Here is a 23,739-nt window from a genome sequence, read left to right as displayed (position 1 = left end):
GTACGATTAATGTACACTATTCGGCATAATAAACACAATTTTTGTAAAAGAATTTTGCTTGTTAATACTTTAAAATAATAGTTCTTAACAAAAATCGAGCTTTACATAATCGAAATTGATAGTCTTCAGATTCGAGTTCCAGAAATGCCAAAAATATTGATACGCGAAAAAAAACCTCGGGCTCTTCAACTGATTTAATTATCGACTTTACATCATAAAAGACGTACAACTTCATTAGACAGCGACCTTTATGATGTCTAACTCGTTTCTAAAGATTTGCCGAAAAAAAATGGTCTGATCAGAGGTATCCATTGCTTTATTTCAAGTATCAGCGAAATTATGGATTCTGCTATACTTCCATGCGTTATGTATGAACCTGGTTATGCAATTCAGACGCTTCTTCGACAAAAATGCCGACAGGATAAACTGTATTTTCCATAACCTGTCTTGAACGAAAAGTTATTTAAGTAACATTTTCTGTCATAGGCAGTCATTCTTAAATGAAGCTAGTTTTTGTTCCATCGTCGTTGAGACTTGTGCTTTGGCATATAGTTCAGCAACAAAAAAGTTATTAAGCAATTAGGTTTACATAGTAAGCACTCATACATAGTAAGACAATGCGTGTTTATGCTTGCATTCCTATGTTCTTCTGTGTGAGAGTGTTTGTGTCTCTTGTGTAAGCAGAAAGAGTGAAGAATTATTACGAAATACATGTCAATTCTTAGAAAGGTTCAGGAGATATTGTAGGCGAGCAGTCTCGACTAGAGCTTACTTACTTGTTTGCAATGTTTCAGTTTACTTCCTCGTATCTTGGCAGTTACGTTGCTAGATTCCATCCCCTAGCTCGAAATTAAGATTTCCAGCCTGTACCCACATGAGCATTATCTAACAATAACTTTTACAGAATATACATATATGTAATGCGTTTGTTCCGTGTCGGAAAATTGTGTTTCATATAAAAATATAGTTTTTTGATACATATTGTGGATCCGGACGGCCCCCGAAAATTCCTGACAAGATTACTAAATATAGCAAAATAAACTTCACAATTAGGCTGATATGCAAACTGGCACGCCGAGTTAACAGATCAGAATACTTTATTGAAAATGGGTTTTGCTTCACATCCAAGAAATGTGAAAGTATTTTAATACCCTCAACTGGGGTAGATAATATTACTTTTGTGATTTCTCTACGAAAAAATTACAATGTTCAAAATATATAGATTACAGATAAAGCGAAATCAATAAAAAAAAAGAAATATCTTAATGCGTTAACTTGACTTAGACTCTTTAGTAACAGAGGCCTGCTTAATCTCGGAAATGATATTTATTGGATCCTCGCTGCGCAAATAACCATTGTGCTCGGGATGGGATTCGAAAACCACCTCGCCGCGTATCACACGCACACGTGGACCGTGCGCACGAGCCGTGAACTTAACTTTGCCGCACGTATCTGGGCGTAGCCGGCGATGTGCGCGCAAGCCACTGACCACTACAAAATTCTTATCACATCCATAGCACTTGTAGCGCTTCATACCAATGTGACGTGATAGATGCGAGATCAGCGTCTCCCGATGTGTGAAATCCAGCGAACAGACCTGCAGAAAAGAACATTATCGGAAGATATAGTAAAATATCAGTTAACGAACAGCTTAATTATTAGGATACGAAAAATCATAGCCTAGCAGTATATGTGCTACTACATTGATTATTAATACGCTATAATCGAGATTGATATCAATACTCAAAAGTCAGCTTCTGCTTGAAGAGAATCGTAGATATTTCATTGTATACATCAGCATTCTTACCTTGCATTTGAATGGTTTTTCACCCGTATGCCTGCGTTGATGGACGCGTACCTGACCGGGCGTCCGAAAGCGTTTCTCACAGAAGTTGCATTTATGCGGCAGCTCGCCGGTGTGAATCATCTTATGAATGCGCAAGGCGCCTACTGTGGTAAAGCATTTGGCGCAATCGTCGCATTGATACTGAGCGGGACGAACGATGGGTCCTGGTCGTGCTGACTTAGCAGAGATGGGTGGAAAAGAAGAATCTTCAGAAGATGGCTTTAGACATGATACGGCAGGAGCAGCCACTGCTGGGTAGTTGACAGGAGCGGATGCGGATACTGGAGCGGATGCTTCTGGTGCAACAGAATATGCTTTCACAGCTGCTGCTACTTTTTCATGTGATGCTGCGGCTTCCGCAACAGGCGTCGATGTAGTACTTGTAGCTTGCAAGTTCTTAGACTCATTCGATTCTAAAAGAATATAATTTATTATTCAAAACCTTAAAGTGACAAAAGCAACTTGTACTCACTCTTATACATTTTTACTTCCACCTCTATCTGTTCAAACTCCGCGTCCGCAATGCCATGCACCTGCGTCAAGTGATTGCAGAATGCCAAATATAGTTCATAGCAACGCGCACATTTTGGACACTCCCAGTGGAAACGATGATTAGGATAGGTGAAACGCAACTGGCGGACTTTCGAGTGGCTCTCTTTGGTGAGCGGCATCCTAAGCACCTCCAATTCCGTTTGCGCCACCGGTTTATTGTTTTTCTTTGGCATTTGCAGGACGCTCCCGGGCATCGGAAGTGTTTCCTCTATGCTGCGTATTTGATTCTGGAACTCAGCGATGATCTTGCGAGATTCGGGCAGGCTCTCAAACAAACTTAAGGCATTGAAGTAGGCATTGCGATTCAACGGGGGCTTTTGTGATGCACCTGCACTAGGTGCCTTTGCAACGGCTGGGCTACTGCTCGGCTGTGAAGCCGAACTTATCGACATGGCACTTGGCGGTGTTACAGCTTTGCTGCCTGTGGAGCAATTAGTTGTGCTTGCGCTGCCCGAGCTAGGCGATATCTTGACGATTTTTGTATTTGGTGGCAATTTGAACAGCATACAGTTGCTGGGAAGCACCTTCAAGATGTTACCTGCTATGTGGGGCTTATCCTTTACGGGTTGTACGACTTTAGGTTGATTTACGGAGCCTTTTCTTGCAGTCAAAATGTTAGTCAACAGCTTTGGCTCAGAGATGGATAATTGTACGGACTTCAATTGGTCAGATGGTACAACTGCAAATGAGGAATTAATAATGATTAATTCATTTTGTGCGATATTTCTTGTAGTTTTGAAGCTCGGCTTACGTTGTATGGTTGGAAACATGGGAGTTTTAGCAGTTTGCACGTTCACAGGTTTCTTTATGGCTGGCAGGCGCAATTTGCCGCGCAATTTTCCTGCTAGACTGTTATCACTTGCCCAGCTTGGCTCACGGTCAGACTTTGACTCTTCTTCTTTTTCTTCTTTAATCTGTGGTTCTGTTTTGATAAGGACATCAGACATTTCTACGTCCTGCTCTGTTTGCTCATCTGCTGCATCCAACGGTTCTGTTTTGATTTGGACGTCGAAGCTTGTGTCCAACTTATTAACCGCCACTAGTTGACCCAAATTAGCATGCATATCTGCATACTCCACTTGTCCGCATAGCTCCTTGCTGTGCTGCCAATGCAGCTGCAGACCCGGATTCGTCTCAAAGTGCCTGCGACATATTGCGCAAACAAAGCGGCGAACAAAATAGTGACTGCTTAGGTGCTTAGCCAGGCTGGCAGCATCGCTACATTCCAACAGACAAATCTGAAAGGATTCATACTTATTAAATAAACCTGAAAATGTTACTTTCTTCAAATACTTTCAATATTTATGCAAAAGACTCAATGAATCATTTTTCAATAAAGATCAAATCGTTAATTATGCAACAATGTAATGCATTTTTGTGATCCTATTAATTAGATATTTATAAAATTTAAATATTTTCAACCCAAATCGTTAAATGTGTATTAGCAATATAATTAATGTATGTAATCCGAAGAGAAGTTGGCAGAGCAACAGACACACGGACCATTCTTTAGATCGTGAATTTATCCATAATTAATTCTTGAAATATATTTTGGCAATCGAAAAAAGAACTGCATTATCTAACACAAATACATACATATATTTCTGCTTTGGCACTGCGTATGTATGTATAATTTTATTATAATTCATAGGAAATGTCGTTAATTATATCATACATATAAGGCACAAAAGTGTTGAGCGTAAACTTGGACACTTCTTACTTTTATCACTATTATTAATATAATTTTGTTTTCAATACAACATTACATTACCCTGCAGTTAGATCCACTAATACCGCCCGCATGCTGACGAAATTCATGCTCCAGAATTTCCTCCAACATGTCGCACCAAACTCCACAGCCATAACAGCAAAAATGTCGATTTAACTGGTGGTTGATCTGATGCGAGGCCAGCGCCAGACGATTTTCACACCTATAACTGCAAATGTTGCATGCAAGTGTGCTATCATTTTCACAGGATGATGTCACAAATAACTGTAATGTAGAAGAGAACTTAAAAGCATGTTCGTATGTGTTCGTGTGCTAAGGTTAGGGCCTGCCTTGTGCTGCTGATCGAGCGTGCGGAGACTCTCAATAAACTTTTGCTCGTCCTCGGATTTGTAGTCATGCACTGGCACCGTTATCATATTAGGCTTCTCCTCTATGATATTAATAAAGCGGGTCGCTGCAAAGTATAAGAAAATTTAACACAAATACATTTATTATGACAAAGCTAACGGTATAGTGCGTAGTAAAAATAGACACAACACATGCAAAATTACAACCATGCGCACGCATACAAACACACATACTCATACAATATCATACTGCATATGCAAAAACGGACAATATTTACCACACGGCAGCTCCAACTGGGGTGCATCTTCATCTAACTCAAGCTTTATCTTGGTATCATCAATAACAAGCTCCTCTTTTTTTATCACAATTTGTTCCTGCATCGCTTTGTGGCGTAGAAAAAGTGCGCAAAAAAAAGTACCGCTGCGATCAGTAGCTGCTATCGACTGCTCTTTGAAAGAATATCGAATACACAACGCTTGGCTTGCGATATATGTACATTGCTTAGAATTAACGATAGCTTCATATCGATAGCTTATCACCCCTACGATATTGTACACTGAACTGTAACAGCACGAGAAATACTGCTAGAAAAAAAGAAAAACACAAAAAGCAAACAAATGGTTTATTTTTAAATTGCAAATTACTTAAAGATTAATAGAATTAGCATTTATTAATGTACATTAGTGAACTAAACAACAAGGGACCCACTTACCAAAATTGATATATAAATTGGGATAATAAATGGTATAATTATTGGCGAGCATAAACAAAAATTAAGATGAGCAATAGCGAGGACTCACAACAATATCTAAATGATATGATGGTCAAAGAAGAGGATGAGGCATCGGGAGGTGAGCAGTCAATCAATTATATATATAGTTCGCTTAATAAATTTATGTTGCTGCAGACGAATCAGACAGACATGATGGACACGGCATCATGCTGCGTGAACAGGATCGTTTTTTGCCCATTTGCAATATTATTAAAATAATGAAGGTGCCCGTACCGCAAAATGGCAAAATAGCCAAGGATGCCCGAGAGTGCATACAGGAGTGTGTCTCCGAATTCATATCCTTCATCAGCAGCGAGGCCATCGAGCGCAGTGTCGCAGAAAATCGAAAAACGGTGAATGGTGACGATTTACTGGTGGCATTCAGCAATTTGGGCTTCGATAACTACGTAGAGCCTCTCTCCATTTACTTGCAAAAATATCGCGAGGTAAGTCCGTGGCTTACCCTTATGGAAGATATAATATTTATGCATATTTGATTGTCTTCTCTTTTCCACCTAGTCAAACAAATCGGATCGCAATTTATTTTTGGACAGCAGCTATATGCAAAGCGAGGATGCCAGTGAGTCGGGGAAGCAGTAGCATCCTAAATTATGGGTGTTTTATTTATTCAAACTTAAGATATAATGTTTTAAAAGGTAGTCTGAATTAAAATTTTTTTCTCCCATTTATATTCGCATTAATTTCGGAATTCTTACGCTATTCGCATGTCAACTTCGGAATAGGTCTATTCCATTTCACGATACACCCATGTCTCAAATCTTCAGCTTCAATATGAGTATATTTTAAGACACGATTTCTTTTCTTTCCTACCTTGCTCCAGACTTGACGGCCAGATGTGTAAGCTATCGTCTTATAGATCTATTTACATCAAGCTCGAGAACTGACAAGCTTTGTCACTCTTGAAGACATTTAAAGTTGGTATATATTTCGCATGTTTGATTGAAGTCAGCCACGCGACGATAGATTAAAAATTGTCTATATATATACATAGACATATATATATATATATATATATATATATATATATATATATATATATATATATATATATATATAGTTTCTATTATGTAATGTATTGTATATAAGGTCAAAATCAAGTGTAATTTGTATGGCAAGTTTCTTAGTAATATAAGAGTTTCATTTATTATGTATATTTTATAAGACACCAAGTACTTTTGTATATGCTACAGGTTTACATATATATATTTATATATATATGTTTATTTGATATTAAAAAGAGTACGATAGGTTGATAGTCATATTGTTTGATGCAATCCTTAAGGAGATAGTTTAGTTTTAGCTGCCAGTAGAGACGGAAACATTGTAGCTGTTGATCATTTCCACTGGTCAATACTAACATTTAATATTTAAGGATATATCCCTCACAGTTATCTTTTAGCCTTTAGGGTATGAAGAGCTGTGATTTACTTATTACAATAATACTACAATAATAGTAAAACAATTTAAAAATGTAATTAAATAAAATACTAAACAAGGAACATTGTGTCTATGTAAAAGTTAAATCATATGGCCATAAGGTTTTAAAATCACTCGATTACCAATTAGACGACTATATTATGTATGTAAAACATATATATGTGGATTAGCTAGTCCGTTACATTACGATTAGGAGTGGAAAGGGCGTTTGGTTTCTACTTAAGATTAGTTTGGGGAGACGTGGTACTTCTTTCATAAATACATTGATAGAGATACTTAGTGATTAAATATATATATTAAATATTTTTAAATTATTTGAGACTAACACTAAGTTAAAATGAAGTGGCTTATAGACATTGGGATGTTTAACTTCTACTCCAAACAACTAAGAGCAATCTACTCGGAGATTCCGGACTATTAGATAGACATCCTAAATTCCACTACGAGCTGTTTTTAAGCACCGTTCGGATTGTACCCAAATTGTTCCAAAAGTAAAATATTAAAAACAAGTAAGAAAGCTCTAGTCGAGACTGCTCGACTACGAGATCCCCTGAACCCAACAAGCAACTGATATTTCAATAATAATTGGCACACCCACACGCACTCATACAAACAAATACACACACACATACATACAAACAAACACACGCGCACATACACACTCGCGATTGCGCTTGGGTTGTGCTGCAATGTTGGCAATATAAAGAGAACTTATTTGTTGAATAACTTAAATTCTAGACGTACGATCGTAATGAAACATTCAGAACGTAATCATAATGTTAAAATGTATGTGTATACCGAAGCACAAGTCTCTAGTACTTGATATACGACTTTTACAAAGATGAGGGTGAGGGGGTGAATTTAGGGGTGAGGGGTAAATTTTAACAAAAACCGAAATTGTATAAAATGAATCTTAATATACATTTTAAATTTGGAGACTCTAGCTTGAAAGATGTAGGAGATATCATTTTTTAAGTGATCTTCGATAAGGTTTTTTATCGATAAAAAAAATCGGAATGAGTTATCGTTTTTTAGTGATAAACTCGATATGCGCGCGATATATACGGACATTTTAAAAAAAGTTGAAGTCTCTAGCTCTTATATCTTCTGAGATCGACGCGTTCATACATACGGACAGACGGACGGACAGACAGACGGACAGGGCCAAATCGACTCAGCTCGTCGTGCTGATTAAGAATATATATACTCTGTGGGGTCTGCCACGCCTCCTTCTGCCTGTTACATACATTTCAACAAAACCATTATACCCTGTTTTCCCATTTTCAATGGGTTCAGGGTATAAAAAATGCGTATTGGTTGAACCAGCAGAATTTAACAAACATCTATGTCTCTTGAAGACATGCCGAAGTACAGTTTGTATAAGTATTAAGGTGATAACAATGGCATTTTGATATTTCGCCTATAAAAACAGTTGCCAAGATCAAAGGTTTATGCAGACGGAGCCAACTTGATCGACACAGCTCGTCGTGTTAATCAGGTAAATATATACTAAATGGGTTTATAATTTGTGGTTTCACATAATTTGCACAAAATCAAAATGACCTCATGTTATGACCTTTTTGACAAGGTTAATAAAATTATATTTCCGGCCTAGACTGCTACTGTTATAGCATCAGATCGTCACTCTCCAGGGGCTCATCCTTGATACAGAGCATTTTGGGGTTGTTTAAAGCATACTCGTTGAGAAATATGTTTTTATCATTGTGCCTCAAGTGCAATGTAGGCATTGCGTCCGAGAGCAGACGACCCGGCTCTATAAAGCAATAACTCTCAAAGTGTTTAGAGCAGATGTGTTTCGTGTTGTCCCACTTGGCAATGGGTTCGATTTTAAGATTATAGCACCATTTGACTCTCTGATTGCGGTTGTCGGGGAAGTCGTGCATGGGCAGCTGCACATCCTCGACGCCACAGATGAGGCAACTGAAAGCCTTAGCAGGTAGATGGACTGCACAAATGTGTTTACCAGAGTAGCGTTGTACCTCCGGCAAATCCAGGGCTTGACACCATTGATGAAGCAGCAAAGGATCTGTAACAAAATAATCACGTTAGAAAATTATACATACTGTTATCTCTATGGCTTACCACTTGGAAACTTATGCAGCTTGACTAGTCCATTGTGTTCGCAGTCAGTGATGCAGCAGCGTGGAGTACTTTCCGGTAACTGAGGCAGCTCCGGCTCTTTAATATTTGGACCAAGATTCCTTGTCGGCACGGCATTGGTGAATAGGCGACGAACGCCAATCAGTTGCGGGTCGAAATGACGGCTACAGATGAGCTTAGTGTTGCGCTGCGACGGAAAAAAGCGCATGCCTGTCGCCTGCTCCCATTTACGTATGGCGCCAATGTTGTTGGGCAGTCGGAAGAGTTTGATGCCATCGCCTCGTGGCCTGCGACAGTGGGGTAAACAGCATTGCTTGATTTTCCATGGCTGCAACTGGCCAGGAGGGCAGGGATCGCAGTGGGAAGTACGTTCTCGTTTCATCTGTGGTTCCGCAGGCAGTTGCTCCGACCCATTGTCTTCGTAATCATCGTTGTAGTCCTCCAACATAGTATCGTCCATATCATAATCATAACCGTCAGCCTCACCTTCGCTGCCTAACTCCATCTGCTGCTGGCTTTGCTCATTCGTGTACAGTTGCTCAGGCACATTTTCGCCCAGCTCCAAAGTTGGCACTGCCCAGGGACGGAGCTTCCTTAGTCGTATGCATCGCGGCTCAAAGTGAGCGCTGCATATCATGGTCTTCCATGGACGCCGTTCGTCGTATCGAATACGCAAATTGTGCATCCAGTGTTGCTGTAGCTGGCGGGAACGTGGAAATTTATAGATGTGCACGCCATGCTGTGAGCGCTGGCGCTGACAGTGGATTAGGGAGCACTTGTCATAGCCCGACTTGACCGGATTATAGTAGCTGTTGTCGCTGCACTTCTCCTGCTTAATACTGCGCTCATTCCAATTGTTATTGCAGTTCAAATAATTGCCCTCATGTTCCTCCTCTTCCTGACCTTCATGCAACTGGAGTTGTGGCTCTAGCATACTTAAGTCCTGTTCCTGCTCCTGTCCCGCCTCCTGCTCCTGTGCCAGCAGCGAATCATCCTCCTCGAATGGCTGCACTTGCTCATGCTTTACAGTGAAATTTTGTTTGCTAAGCATATCCTTATCCGAGCACACGCCAGGAACCGAAAAGTCATTGTCAAAAAGTTGCTTGGGCGCGCGGGGACCCAGCTTCAGGGTGGGCACACTGCCATGCATGAGTCGCATGTTGCCCAGGCAGATGGGCTCAAAGTGCGCGCTGCAGATGCGATAGCGCCAACGATACTCTGGATCGAAGGGCACCTGCGTGTTATGCTGCCACTTGGCGCACATGTCCGCCGAGTGTGGGAACTTGTGAAGAGTCAAATTTTCACTGGTCAGATGATTTGAGCAGCCGTCGATCTGACAGAACTTGCTTGATTTGCGGGGCGGAGCGGGACAGGGCAGGCGCACTTTAATGTCAACCTTGGAGTCCCCAGCAGGCAGTAGAGACTGCTCTTCCACTGGATTCACTGTCGCTTGTTCCTGCTGAACATTGAATTCGTTATCATAGATACGCGCAGGACGTCGGGAGCCCAAACGCAACGTGGGCATGGCTCCACGTCTAATGCGCGATCCATTGAAGCACTCAGCGACAAAATGATGGCTGCAAATGCGGAAGCGCCACGCGAAGTTGATGTCTACATCCACCTGGGTATTGTGCATCCACTTCTCCATAGCATCTATCGATGTGGGAAACTTGTGCAGCTTCAGATTGCCGTCGACATCAAGCACCGTCACACCGCAGCCTCGCACGCTGCAATGCCTCGCGCTGTAGCGAGAGTTACTGCCGTTTACTGATCCGCTACTCAGTGGGTTTGACGGACCTGAAGGATTATGCGACGGCTCTTCGGCATAGCTTATGGAGGGCTGTGTGTCCATCTGCTCATAGGTGGTGCACTTCTCTACGTGCCCCACCTCGAGTAGCACCTCCAGCTCCTGCATTTCTTGCGGCTGCTGTCCATAATAATCCTCTTCGTACACAGGGAGCGGCTCCTGCTTGAGTTGTGATTCTAGTTTGATTTGTGACGCCTCCTGCTCCTCGTCCTTCTGCCCCTGATCGTTGTCGTGCTTCTGCATCGCGTATTTGATATTCCGCATTTCCCTCTGCTTCTGCGCATCATTCAGCTCAACACTAACTTCCAACGCCTGCAGTGCCGATAATTGCTCATTCATGCGTTGCCACTGCTCCTCCGTGGGATTCTGATGCACTGGTGGCTCTGGCAGCTCCAACGTAGGCACGCTCCACGGCTTTAGCCGTCGCGCCTTCTCCACTAGGCAATTGGACTCGAAGTGCTTGCCGCACACCCGAAACTTGTAATGCGCATTATCATTGTAAGCTATCTGCATGTTGTCCAGCCACAGCAGGAGCACATCACGGCGCGTAGGCGGCAAGTGCAGGGAGTGCTCATCTCTTGGCTTTAGAGTCCTGCAGCCACGCACAGCGCAGCTGGCGATGCGAATGCGCACACTGTTGCGAGCAGCCTCGTAGTTGAATGTTAGAAGCTCCTCCTCCGCACACTGCTCAGGGAACTCCTCGTACAGCATGACAAAGTGCAGCGGGCAGAGCTTGAGCGGCTGCTGCTGATCGAATTCCTCCAATCCCATATACGACAGCCACATTTCACGCAGCGGCAGTCCTTGTGGCAAGTCGTAGTTGACTTTTTGAAAGCCTTTTTGCAGTTCCATGCAATGGGGATAGCAACAGTCGCAGTGGATACGCACACGTCCGTTCCGAGCAGTGATTGGGAGCTCTTTGATGCTTTCGTGTATGTTACCCGTCTCATCGTGGCCCAGGTGAAGTGTAGGCACGGCGCCTATATGAAGACGGTCACCGTCTATGCAGCTGGGCTCGAAGTGCACGCTACATATGCGACGCCCCTTCACTTGCACTTTGGTGGGATCGAGGCGGAAATTCTGCAGCCATTTCTCTAGAAGAAACTTAGCCTTTGGAAGCCCGAACAACTGCACGTTGTCCGCATCCTTCGAGCGTCCACAGCTGGGCACAACGCATACGTGGGCTTCCTCTTCCCAGCTGGCCGGATTGGGCAACACGTCTAGCAGGTCATCGTGGCCCAAATGAAGTGTGGGTCGCGCAGCTTGGCGTAACAGCTTGTCCGCATTGAAGCAGTGCGCTTCGAAGTGTCGCTCACAGACATGCGGCTCCTGGCCCACTAAAGACGCCGCATCGATGCGCAAGTTGTGACACCAATCCTCCATCTGTGATGTCCGTTTAGGCATTTTAAATAAGCGAGGACGCCTTGCACCCGCCTCGTTAACGCAGCCATTGACTAAGCAGCGCATCTCGTAGACGGGTCGACTCAGTTCAAGAGTGGGCACAGCATCCTCCTTCAGTTGTCCAGACTCAGGGTCGAAGCAGTCGTCTGCGAAATGAGACCGGCACACCTGCGAAACGTAAGATCCGTCAGATTGTTTCCTACACAAGTCCAACTTCAAGCTGACTGAAAGACTAATAAAAGCATACCTGAAATCCATCGCTACTGGCCTGCATGGACCGATGCTTGCAGTTGGCAGCCCACCGGCGCAGGGTGGGCCGATCTGTCGGGTAGGGAAAGAGGGGCAGTTGGTCGCTGCGCTGCTGGAAGCAGGTGAGAACGGAGCAGAAGTTTGTATAGATGTACTGCAGCGCCTGCCTCTCCTCCTTGCTGTCAGCAATGTTGCCATTGTGCCGAGCATTGGGTATGATATGACCATCGTGACCAAGCTTCAGCGTCGGCACCGCCCAGCTACGCAAATGCCTCTTGTAAATGGCGTCCGGCTCGAAGTGTTCCTGACACACAAACAGATGCTGTGTATCCACGAGACGCGGCTGCTGCTGCGTGTTCACCAGCCACTTGCGCAGCGCAGTCTCGATAGTGGGAAAACGAAACAGATGGGTGAGAGCATTCTCCTGCTGTCCACAACTGGCAATGCAACAGGTGCGCAGTTTACCCCGGGGACTTGGACTTGCGCTCGCGCTGGCCGTCGGACTGACGGAGAGGTAAAGAGGTAACTCCGTCTTGATTCGTAGCGGCATTTCAAGAGGCACACCTTGCTGGGCTAGTGCGCCATCAGCGTTGTCTTCCAGCTTGAGATTCTGATAAATATCCGGGTCGTTGTGGTTGAGATGCAGTGTAGGAACCGCTCCTAGCCTAGGACGCACTGCACCCAGGGCATGGGGCTCGAAGTGCCGTAAGCAGATGCGATAGGCGCGCTCGCGCTCCGGATCGTAGTCAATTTTCGTATTGTGCAGCCATTTGGCGCGGGTACGTTGGCATGATGGAAGTCTGGTGAGATGCACGTTGTCTGTGAATTTACTTTGGCAGCCGGGCACTGAGCAGCGTAGCCCCATGGCAATGGTGGATGAGGCGATGAGCTCGTACGTTTCCCTTAGCTCGCACAGCACTATCTCAGGCAACGGCTCCGGCAACGGCACCTGCTCGAACAGCTGCATATAGTGCATGACGCACAGCTGCTCGTGGTTCGACGATTGGGGGGATCGAGGTGGTAGTTGCAGCCACTGCAGCCACGCCTCTCGCACTTGGGGATGCTCGGGCAGGGCGTAGCCACGATAGAGACGAGCACATGGACAGTTGGGAACCAGGCAGCCAATGCCACCGATCGAGTTGTGGCTACGATAAATATTACTATCCGTATGGCCTAGGCGCAAGGTGGGCAACATTGCCTCATCCTCAAAGTGGTCCTCGCACACATACGTCTGGTTGAGGTTCAAGTTGTCAGGAAGCTTTAAATTGTGCAGCCACTTGCGCAGCAACAAACGATCTCTTGGCATGCGTCGCATGTGAGCGGCATGCAGAAACAATTCCTTTTCACAACTGGGCACGCAGCAGACTCGCTTAGTCTGCATCACTGCTAGATTCGCTGTCGTCGTCGTCGTCGCCGTTGTCGTTGTCGTTGGCGAAATTTCTGTCATTGTCGTCGTCGTCGTCGTCGTTGGCGTTGGCGTCGCTGGCCTCGTTGTTGTCGCTGGCGTCGTTGACGTCGCTGGCGTCATCGTCAGCGGATCTTTCCTTTTGCGACAGTGTTTCAGGCTCCAAAGCCGAAAAACCGAATTTTGCTGTGATTGCGCATCATGGATGTCTGCAGCTTGGCCATTGCAACGATAGCTAAGGGGTGTGTCGTGGCCCAAATTCAAGGTGGGCACCGCGTTTTGCTTCAGCTTGCGCGTGCCTAACATCTCCGCCTCGAAGTGCTCAATGCAAACACGCCCAACACAATCGGCTAGATCTATTTGCAGGTTTGCGCTCCATTTAAACAGTTGCTGCGGATCCTTGGGAAAGCCAAAGGTGCTTAGCTGATGGGTAGCAGTGCGCTCCTTACGGCAGTGCTTGAGGCAGCATATGGGCGTCACATTATTCACGGTTCTTTTCTCGCGTCTCGGAGGAAGAGCCACTTGAATAGGCAGAGTATCGGGGAGCAACAGCTCATCATCGTTGCCAGGTATATCCTCCTCATCCATATTGTCGTCGGGATTGTCATCTTCGTTATTGTAGAGCTGTTCATCTTCGCTGTGCTGCTCTGCAAACGTTTCTACAAGCTCCAAGGGATCAAAGTAGCCGTGCTCTTGCTGCTCCTCTTCATCTGATTGATGATTCGTCTGCTCCTCGTCGTCATCATCCTGTTCTTCCGTCTGCTCGTCGTTTGCCATTGATTGATCCTCTTCATTCAGCTCATTCTTCACCTTAACAAGCGAGTCGAAGCTGTTCGCCCGCTCTCCGCTTTCAGGCTCCTCCTCCTCCTCCTGCTGCAGGCCTGCCTTAATAGCCTCGTTGTCAAAGACTACGCCCTCATCGTGGCCCAGTTTCAGCGTAGGCACTGCTCCCATCTTTAGTTTCAGCTTTCCACGCACCATGGGCTCAAAGTGATCCGCACATATGCGACCGCGACATTGATCTGGTGCAAGGCGGAGATTCACACGCCACTTCTCAAGCAGCTCCTCATTGCGCGGGTAGCGATAGGTGCGCAAGTCGTTGTCAATGCTCCGCCTTTTGCGGCAATGGGCCAACGCACAAGTGGGAGTAAAGAAGCCCGGGATGTTCTTTGGATTCTCATAGATGTTCGTCTCCTGGTGGCCCAGTTGTAAGGTGGGCATTGCCCATCCCCTCAACTGTTTGCCATCAATGCAGCGGCGATTGAAATGGGCGCTGCAAACACGCGTCGTCCTATTCACTTCGCCAGCTTTGAGTCGGAGATTATGACGCCACTTGTTTTGCTGTTGTTTTCCCGTCGGAAACGGAAACAAACGGGCTCCACTTTCTACCCTTTTGTTGCGTGGACAGCTGCGAACACAGCACGTGAGTTGCGGCGTGGATCGCTTGAACTTGACCTGGATAGATATATAAATTTGGCATTAAAGTGAATACACAGTCTGCGCTGAGCTACTCACCTGTCTAGTAAAGTGCTCTTCCTGTTTAATGCCCACGCGCTGGTGCCGTCCAAACATATTGCTCTGCAGCTCATCGGGATTCACACGGTATAGGTCTTCCGTCTCGTCGTGACCCAACTCCAATGTGGGTATGGAGCCCAAGTTGAGGCGCGTCTTGCCGATGCATATGTCTTCGAAATGAGCATTACAAATCTTATAGCGCTCGCGCTCCTTGAAATTGAGGTGCTCGAGTCGAAGATTGTGGCGCCAGCGCTCGAAGAGGGCCGGATCTTTAGGAAAGCTGTTCATCTGCACCTCATCGAACTTGCGAGTCTTGCCACAGGTGGGAACGCAGCACTTAAACACTGGGTCTACGTAGCGAGCCTCCGGCTTCGGATTCGATATCAGCTCAATCTGGACATCGTCGTGCCCAAGCATCAGTGTGGGAATAGCCCACTTGTAGAGATGCTTGGAGCCGATACAATCGGGCTCGAAGTGCCTATTGCAGATGCGCATGCCAATGCAATCAATTGGGTTCATCTTGAGATTGTTGCACCACTTCCAAAGCAGATCCTCGTCGTCGTTGGGGAACCGGAAGAGCCGCACATCCGGCTGATCCTTTGAGGCGTCACAGCCCTCGATAGCGCAGTGCTCCTCGACAAACGACTGCGCCTCATTCGGATAGATATCGTCGTCCTGATGGCCCAGCTCGAGAGTCGGAATGGCGCCAGTGCTCAAGCGCTTGCCATTGAACGAGTGTGTCTCAAAGTGCCGCGAGCAGATGCGGTACTGCTGTCGCATGGCACCGCGCGGTCGCATGCGTATGTTGTGCATCCACTTGCGCAGCTGAGTGGGGTTGTGGGGCAGCCGGAAGAGCTGGACTCCCTGGCCCCGCTGCCGACGACAGCTCTCCACAATGCAGACGCGCTGCATGCACAGCTTGTTTGCTTTGATCTTGGCTGGGTTCTGGTAGATCTTGTAGCCGGGTGGAGTATTGAGATCGAGCGTCGGCACCGCTAGCGGCACTGGGCACTTCTTGCTGAGGACGTGCGGCTCAAAGTGCGCGGAGCACAGACGCCGCTGAGCACTTCCAACCATCGGAACTTGCAGGTTGTGCGCCCACTTTGCCAACGTAGCGCGATTGAGTTTGGGAAACCGATATAATTGGACGTTGTGCAGAGAGCGCACCTTGCGGCAGTGGGGCAGACAGCAGCGTGGCACCCAGGTGGGTTTGGTAATGCTTCCATCACTTCCTTCTCTTTGCACGCTGAGATGAGAGGTGCGACGCTTGTACAGCATCTGCTGCTCGGGATTCTCAAAGAGATTCTCTATGTTCGTGGCAAGATTGAGCGTAGGTATGGCCCACGGCCGCATTCGCTTGCCTATGCAATGGGCTTCGAAGTGTAGATTGCAGATGCGCATGGAAGGCAGCTGAGCGATGTCTATCTGCAGATTGTGCGCCCATTTGGTCAGCACTTGGGACTCCTCTGGCGGTCGATAGAGCTTGATGTCATCCACGCTGGGATTGCGCTTGCAGGTCTCCACACAGCATTCACCCTGCTCCTCACCATTATTTGGAGCACTTGGTCGAGCATAGAACTCGGCCACCTGCTCTGGAGTCGGAAGGGGATAGGGAATGTTATCGTGGCCGAGCATAAGAGTGGGCACTGCCCACTTCTCCAGCCGCTTGTTACGTAAGCAGCGTTCCTCGAAATGCACCTCGCAGATAGCATCGTTGAAGAGTTTGATCCCATCCGGAACGGTGCGCTGCAAATTGGCACACCATTTGGTTAGCAGCGCCACATTGCTGGGAAAACGATGCAGATTGGCGTGGTCGCGATCCCGATTGCGTTTGCACACTGCCACGCAACAGGTCTCGCGTATGTTCAGTTTCTTGATTACATCCGGATTGCGATGAATGTCCTCTTCGTCGTGGCCCAAATGCAGCGTGGGCACCGCGAACGGACGCATGCAACCGCCAATGCAATAGGGCTCGAAATGCAGGCTGCATATGCGCATGCCCTTGTGCATCTTGTCCTCGGGTATACGCAGATTGTGACACCATTTGCGCATCTGCTCCGGGCGCCTAGGTATCGTATGGAATGTGATGTTCTCATTGTTGTGTCGCTTGCTTTCGCAGCTGGGCACACAGCAGACGTCCATGCTGTCGCTCACATTCAGTAGCCCAGAGGATGAGTTGCCAGAGCTCATGCCCATGGCCATGTAGGAGGCACTTAGCTCCGGATCTACATAGTGGGATGTTGAGCTGGCCGACGAGGAAGTGGATGCAGCAGAGTGCCTCTGATATTTGTGATTACTCTGTTGCTGCGGCAACTGCTGTTGATGCTGCTGCATGTGGTGCTGTTGCAGCGGCTGTTGCTGATGATGATTATGATGGGTGGGCGTCGAAGCATTGGGCGGAGGCCACAGTTCATTTTCGTAGATGTTGAAGGTGTCATTGTGGCCCAGGTGTAGAGTTGGCACAGCGCCTGTAAACGTAAATATATTACTTTAAATGCCAATTTAAATATAAAATCTACAAATAATACCAGGATTAAATAGAAATTTCAGATAATTAACGGACCGTGTCCGCTTAAACTGTGTACTTTTTATACCCTTAACCCATTGAAAATGGGAAATCAGGGTATAATGGTTTTGTTAAAAGTATGTAACAGGCAGAAGGACGCGTGGCAGCCCCACAAAGTATATATATTGTTGATCAGGGCGACGAGCTGAGTTGATTTAGCCCTGTCCGTCTGTCTGTCCGTCCGTCCGTCCGTCCGTATGTATGAACGCGTCGATTTCAGAAGATATAAGAGCTAGAGACTTCAACTTTTTTTAAAAATGTCCGTATATATTACGCGCATATCGAGTTTATCACTAAAAAACGATAACTCATTCCGATACTTTTTTATCGATAAAAAACCTTATCGAAGATCACTTAAAAAATGATATCTCCTACATCTTTCAAGCTAGAGTCTCCAAATTTAAAATGTATATTAAGATGAATTTTATACAATTTCGGTTTTTGTTAAAATTTACCCCCCACCCCTAAATCCACCCCCTCACCCTCATCTTTGTAAAAGTCGTATATCAAATACTAGAGACTTGTGCTTCGGTATACACATACATTTAAACATCATGATTACGTTCTGAAAGTTTCATTACGATCGTACGTCTAGAAATTAAATTATTCATCAAATAAGTTCTCCTATTATTGCCACACTGCAGCGCAACCCAAGCGCAATCGCCTATATATGCGTGTGTGTGTGCGTGTGTTTATTTGTATGTGTATGTGTGTGCGTCTGTTTGTTTGTATGCGTGTGTGTGTGTGCTAATTATTATTGAAATATCAGTTCCTTGTGGGGTTCAGGGGATCTCGTAGTCGAGCAGTCTCGACTAGAGCTTTCTTACTTGTTAATTGTAATTTTCTTATTGTAATTTTCCAAAATTAATTAATGATCTTGCTCATGTTGTAAAACAACTCAAAGGTAAATGATATTTCAGTGAGTCATCCCCTGCATATACATAATTTCATAATTAATTGCTTACCCGGCGACAATTTCCGTAAGCCGAGGGCTTCCTTAATAAAGTGAGCGCTGCATATTTTGTGATTTTTTCCACGATACACTGCCGGATCGAGCCTTAAGTTATAGCACCAACGACGCAACAATACCTCATCTCTGGGGAACCGGTAAAGCGACATGTTGAAGTCCGAGGAGCGACTGCGGCGACAAAAGTTCAGGCAGCAACGTTTCTCCTCAACATACAGATTCTTCGGATTGTCATGAATCTTGCCATACTGGGCACCCAAATGAAGTGTAGGTACAGCCCAGGGTTTCAGTCGGAATTTGCCAATGCAACGCTCCTCGAAGTGCCGACTGCAGAAGTGACGCGGCTCTTTGGCCTGCACAGGCAGACGTGCGTTCTGGCACCATTTGATCAGACTCTTGATATCCTTCGGAAAATTGTAAAACTTGAGATTGCTCTCACCGCGCTGGCTCGTGCAATTGGGCATGCTGCAGCGAGCTACCTCGCCCGTGGTAAATGTGTTGGTTAACTCTCGATTCTGATACAAATTGGCGACATCGTCGTGGCCCAGGTTGAACGTGGGCACTGCCCAATAGCAGAGCGAGTAGCGATTTATGCAACGCTTCGGGAAATGCATGCTACAAATGCGAAAGCTGGCATAGCTGGACGCAGGTATGTGAAACATTTTGAGATTGTGCAGCCATTGATGCAGATACTTCTCGTCCTTGGGAAACGTGAAGAACTGCAGAGTGGGGCTGGTGCTCTTGCGCACTCCACACAATGGCACGCAGCACAGCGCATCTTCCGATTCATCCAGCGTGGAGGAATGTGCCTGCGGTCCACCAATTACAACGCCGCTCGTATGCAGCGAGTTGTCGCTCCCATAAGAATTGTTGTAGCCGCTGTTCTCGTGCAGGCTATATCCGGACTCGCTGGTCGAGTTGCTGTAGCTTCGCTCCAGCTTAATACTCGGCTCGTTCTTTAAGGATGAGGCAAAGAGGGAGGCGCCACCATCAGCGTTCGCTTGACGCTGCTGTAGCAAGGAACTAAGCGCCGCCGTAGCAGGCAACGCATTTGCTTTGTGCTGAGACGCAGTCACTGCAAAGAGAGAGCATTATTATAAGCGCAAATCAGTCGGAGTAACCAAGACTTACTCTCTATCGTGCCCATGTGGCAATCCTGCAATTTATAGTTACTCTGCTCCGACAGCTGCTGGTGTTGCTGTTGCTGATGTGCTGCTGCATAGTACTTGCCGCAAAAGTAAGGGGCCGCTAGGCGATGCTCGTGCAACTCCAGCGCGGTTTGATACCATAAGCGGCAAATCGGGCAATCGAAGCGCTGCTGAAATTTGTGCAGCGGCAAATGGGCGTAAAGCTGTTCACGCGTAGGAAATGCCATTGAGCACATCTGCAAATGATAAATTGTAATTAGTATAGCCTTTCTCGTATAGAAATTATAAATTTCCCTCTTCTTACATTGCACACAAAGCTGTCGTAGTCGTGTTGCATGTATTCGTGCGATTCGCAATCGGCAATATTGTCAAAGTACTTGCCACAGTACTTGTGACAGAAGAACTTATCAGCGCGGTGCAGTTGCTTGTGCTTCTGCAGGTCCTCGCCACCCATGAAGGACATGGGGCAGATGTTGCACTTGTAGTCGTACTCTTGGATCGTGCAACTACTCTCGGCCACATGTCGCAAATAGATTTGCTTCTTAAAGAACACCTCCTTGCAGCGTTGGCAGATGGGCAGACTCTCCGAGGAACGTTCCGTTTGCAGCTTACGGCGAGGAAAGCTGAGCGGATTCTACAATACAAAAGAAAACTTTATAATAATATAACAATTTAGTCTTTCGGAGCTCACCTTTTGGTTGCCATAGGCATCATCCTTTACAGTTAACTCCACCTTTGGACTCAGCATTTCGTCACCAAATTCGGGAAATTTGCTAAAATCGGCAAAGGGCGTATTGTCATCAATATAGTTGGACTTGAAAGCATGTTCGTCAGTGGGTTCCGCTGTCAAAAACAAAATGAATATAAACAATTTTTTATTAATATATTGAATACATTTATTATCTCAGCTCTTTATCAAACTAATTTCCGTCTGCTGACTTTGCTGTGCTTTAATAAAATAAAATGTATTTTAATTTTAGAAATCTATTTTTACAAGTTAATCGGCACAAATTGTATGTGCAAAATAGAAAATGGAAAAAATATAATAATTCCTAAAGCTCCATTCAATATTCAATATTATATTTTCAAACGGCAGTTCTTCAGAGATTATTCTTATATTGTACCTTACTTATATTCTATAAACAAATTTTTATTTTTAATATCTTGGAAAAAAAAGAAGGTTGTGGTATTTGAATGAAGTAGGATTGAAAAATTCACTATTAAGATACAGAAAAATGTCTTGGAGATTGTTTTCATATTGTATAATTTATGTAGCATATATTGCTAAAAATAGTAAGACATATGTCAAATGAATTGTACAACAACAATAATTTGCATAATTAATAGACGTTTAAAAAATTAAGCTATAATAAAAATTGAGTTAATGAGAGTATATCTTCATTTAACCAACGAAAATATACATATGTAGATATGTTTGCCTTCATGTGCATGTAATGAATATCTTTTAGAAAACTTTAGCTTTACAGTTTCTATGGTTTTACGTGTGCATACATTTTGTTAGTTTGTTTCAATTGTTCTCGCTTCTTTGATAAGCATGAATGCAGAGATAACAGAAACGAGAATTTTCTCTTGTATCTTCCCTATACACGTAAATCTATTCACATATGAGCAAATATTTCTTAGTTTTCCAGAAATGTGTTTAGCAAAATGGAAATAAAGAATTTGAATTAACATTTTTATTTATTCTTCTTGAGACCCCGCCCTATTGGGCATCTATGCGTTAATATATACATATATTTGGGAACCTAACAGTTACATAATGTTCGAGACTTAAAAGTGAGAATTAACAAATATACATTAACGCACACACAACCAATATAAAGTCTATTAATTTTGGATTACCCAGACAGGGTACAACGTATCCAGCTGAGCTTATATGACGATGGTATATGTATGTACATATATATTGTAGGTTCCTTAAATATACATATATCGACGAGATAGATACATACACAGAGCACTCCGAAACAAAGGTACAGATACGGAGGCGAACAAAACAAAACCGAATATGGAAAACCTAGCGAACCTACCGAAAAACAACCGACCGAAACAACCGCTAAAAGTCTCAGCGTAACTCTACTCTGTAACAAAACGCTTTATTGATTCGGCGACGCCAAAAGCGGAGCTGAAATTACTGCTACTTACGCTATACGACAAAATATATGGGCGCCCAAGTAACAGTAACTGGGAGCGCACTCTCTCTCCCTCTCTCTCCTATTCACACTCAATCACTTACACTCTCAGCCTTGTTTTTGTTACGCTCAGACTATATGAGTGCGTCTGTACCAATCAGATATGGTGGTATGCACATTTACGAGCACGAAGCACGATTTTAATAATTTGCTCGCTCCGAATGACTCTTACATACATATACTAAAAATATATTGTTTTCGTAGCCGAATAAATTGATGAATTGCCATAAGAAAATCAAATTTCTCTGTTGAAACATACTTTTTACTTCTTAGTTAATAGTTGATATTTTTACTGATATCCCAAATTGATTCAATAATCTAATTTTCCTTTTCACAATATTTATAATACCAAATCAAATGCAATTGAAATTTCTTCTTATGTTTCGTGTCGTGACATAAATATCAAATATGATCTCATCTCTATACCCCAATCTAGAACCAATTGCTTATTGCAGCTAGTATATTTGCATTACTGTGTGCGTATGTGGATATCGATATCCCTAAAGCTCGATACTTACATTTTATTATCATTTCGCCGCTAGCATCAAGCGAGTGGCGATTGGAGACGGGCGCTGGAGGCGGTGCCATTGGATTTTGAAAATGTTGTAGGTGCTGCTGTTGATGTTGTTGATGGCGTTGTCTTTCATCGGGAAGCTCCAATGGTTCGCTCTTAATATATGGATAGGAGCTGTGCACTATGCTGTGCGGCATATACGAACGTTGACTGAGGTGCTGTTGCTGCTGCTGTTGTTGATGTTGCTGCTGTTGTTGTTCTTGCTGGTATTGCAGCAGCTGGTTGTGCGCATAGGCCACAGTATTAGCTTCAAGGTTATATCCCACCCCCGCAGCAGCAGTAGCAGAAGCAGCCCCGTAATAGTGCGTCCCACCCGCTCCGTATGCATTCATAATGCTATTGTTGTTGTTGTTGTGATTGTTGTTGGTGCCGCTCTTGCAGGGTGTCGCATACGGGTGCGGCTGTTGGGGCGGGTAGGAAGCAACATGTGAGTACCAACTGTGCTGCTGCTGTATTTGTTTATGTTGTAAATGCTGATGCTGCTGGTGCTGTTGCTGTTGTTGCTGTAGATGATGCTGCTGCTGCTGTTGCTGCTGGTAGTAGTGGAGATGTTGTTGTTGATGCTGATGCGAATGCGGTTGATTATTGTGTTGTGACATTACGTTAGAGATTTAGTCGTATCTTTGATTTTGGGCAAATTTTCGTTTCACCTATGCAATTGGCTATTAGCAAAAAAAAAAACACCCGAAGTATACTACTACTGTTTCATCTCTCTCGCTCGCGCGCGCTGTCTTTTTCATTTGGCGTCGTCTTTTATATACCAGTTTTTCAGTGTTCTGCCCCCTTCGCAGAGATGTTTGCATGTATATATGTGTTTGGGTATGTATCGAAATGTCAATTTATTTATTCACAAGTCGATCTCAAGTCAATTGGACATATTTTTTACTATTTAGCGATTGATAACCAATTGGAAATTATTACATTGAGCGCGAGAACCGAAACTTTCAACACTTTTTTCGTTCGTTTCGTAGATTTAGCGCGACGCGACACAACAAACTCCTGCGTGCATGCATGTGCGTATATTTGCAAGTGTGTGTGGTTACCGTAGTGATGTGATAATCGCTAGGT

The 23,739-nt window shown here is 44.6% G+C and overlaps 3 protein-coding genes across 5 annotated transcripts; 1 reads left to right on the top strand and 2 right to left on the bottom strand.

The window, feature by feature from the left end:
* Positions 1–1,074: 1,074 nt before the first annotated feature.
* LOC108649519 (uncharacterized) lies at positions 1,075–4,950 on the bottom strand. The gene is made up of 7 exons (XM_089258394.1): positions 4,753–4,950; positions 4,457–4,581; positions 4,170–4,391; positions 3,150–3,636; positions 2,319–3,077; positions 1,808–2,259; positions 1,075–1,597 (listed from the first exon to the last, which is right to left on the bottom strand). The coding sequence occupies exons 1-7, from the start codon at positions 4,853–4,855 to the stop codon at positions 1,271–1,273; spliced, it is 2,475 nt and encodes an 824-aa protein (XP_089114520.1). The 5' UTR covers positions 4,856–4,950; the 3' UTR covers positions 1,075–1,270.
* Positions 4,951–5,048: 98 nt separating this feature from the next.
* Nf-YB (nuclear factor Y-box B) lies at positions 5,049–6,523 on the top strand. Its single transcript, XM_030385779.2, has 3 exons — positions 5,049–5,326; positions 5,383–5,693; positions 5,767–6,523. The coding sequence occupies exons 1-3, from the start codon at positions 5,254–5,256 to the stop codon at positions 5,845–5,847; spliced, it is 465 nt and encodes a 154-aa protein (XP_030241639.1). The 5' UTR covers positions 5,049–5,253; the 3' UTR covers positions 5,848–6,523.
* LOC108649517 (uncharacterized) lies at positions 6,385–23,711 on the bottom strand. Of its 3 annotated transcripts, none has more exons than XM_089258391.1 (9): positions 22,616–23,711; positions 20,576–20,727; positions 20,189–20,518; positions 19,868–20,120; positions 18,735–19,811; positions 15,204–17,671; positions 12,282–15,143; positions 8,809–12,202; positions 6,385–8,752 (listed from the first exon to the last, which is right to left on the bottom strand). In XM_089258391.1, the coding sequence occupies exons 1-9, from the start codon at positions 23,268–23,270 to the stop codon at positions 8,331–8,333; spliced, it is 11,613 nt and encodes a 3,870-aa protein (XP_089114517.1). In that variant the 5' UTR covers positions 23,271–23,711; the 3' UTR covers positions 6,385–8,330. The 3 variants fall into 3 exon arrangements, with proteins under 3 accessions (XP_089114517.1, XP_089114519.1, XP_089114518.1); XM_089258393.1 differs by lacking the exon at positions 22,616–23,711 and adding an exon at positions 22,051–22,069; XM_089258392.1 differs by lacking the exon at positions 22,616–23,711 and adding an exon at positions 21,936–22,035.
* Between the last annotated feature and the right edge of the window lie 28 nt (positions 23,712–23,739).

The sequence above is a fragment of the Drosophila navojoa genome, chromosome 3 (assembly GCF_054131105.1).
Source record: "Drosophila navojoa isolate 15081-1374.11 chromosome 3, UAZ_NAV_1.0, whole genome shotgun sequence".
Taxonomy (NCBI): domain Eukaryota; kingdom Metazoa; phylum Arthropoda; class Insecta; order Diptera; family Drosophilidae; genus Drosophila; species Drosophila navojoa.
Note: the sequence above shows the minus strand (reverse complement) of the source record. Positions and strands in the feature narration are given on the sequence as shown.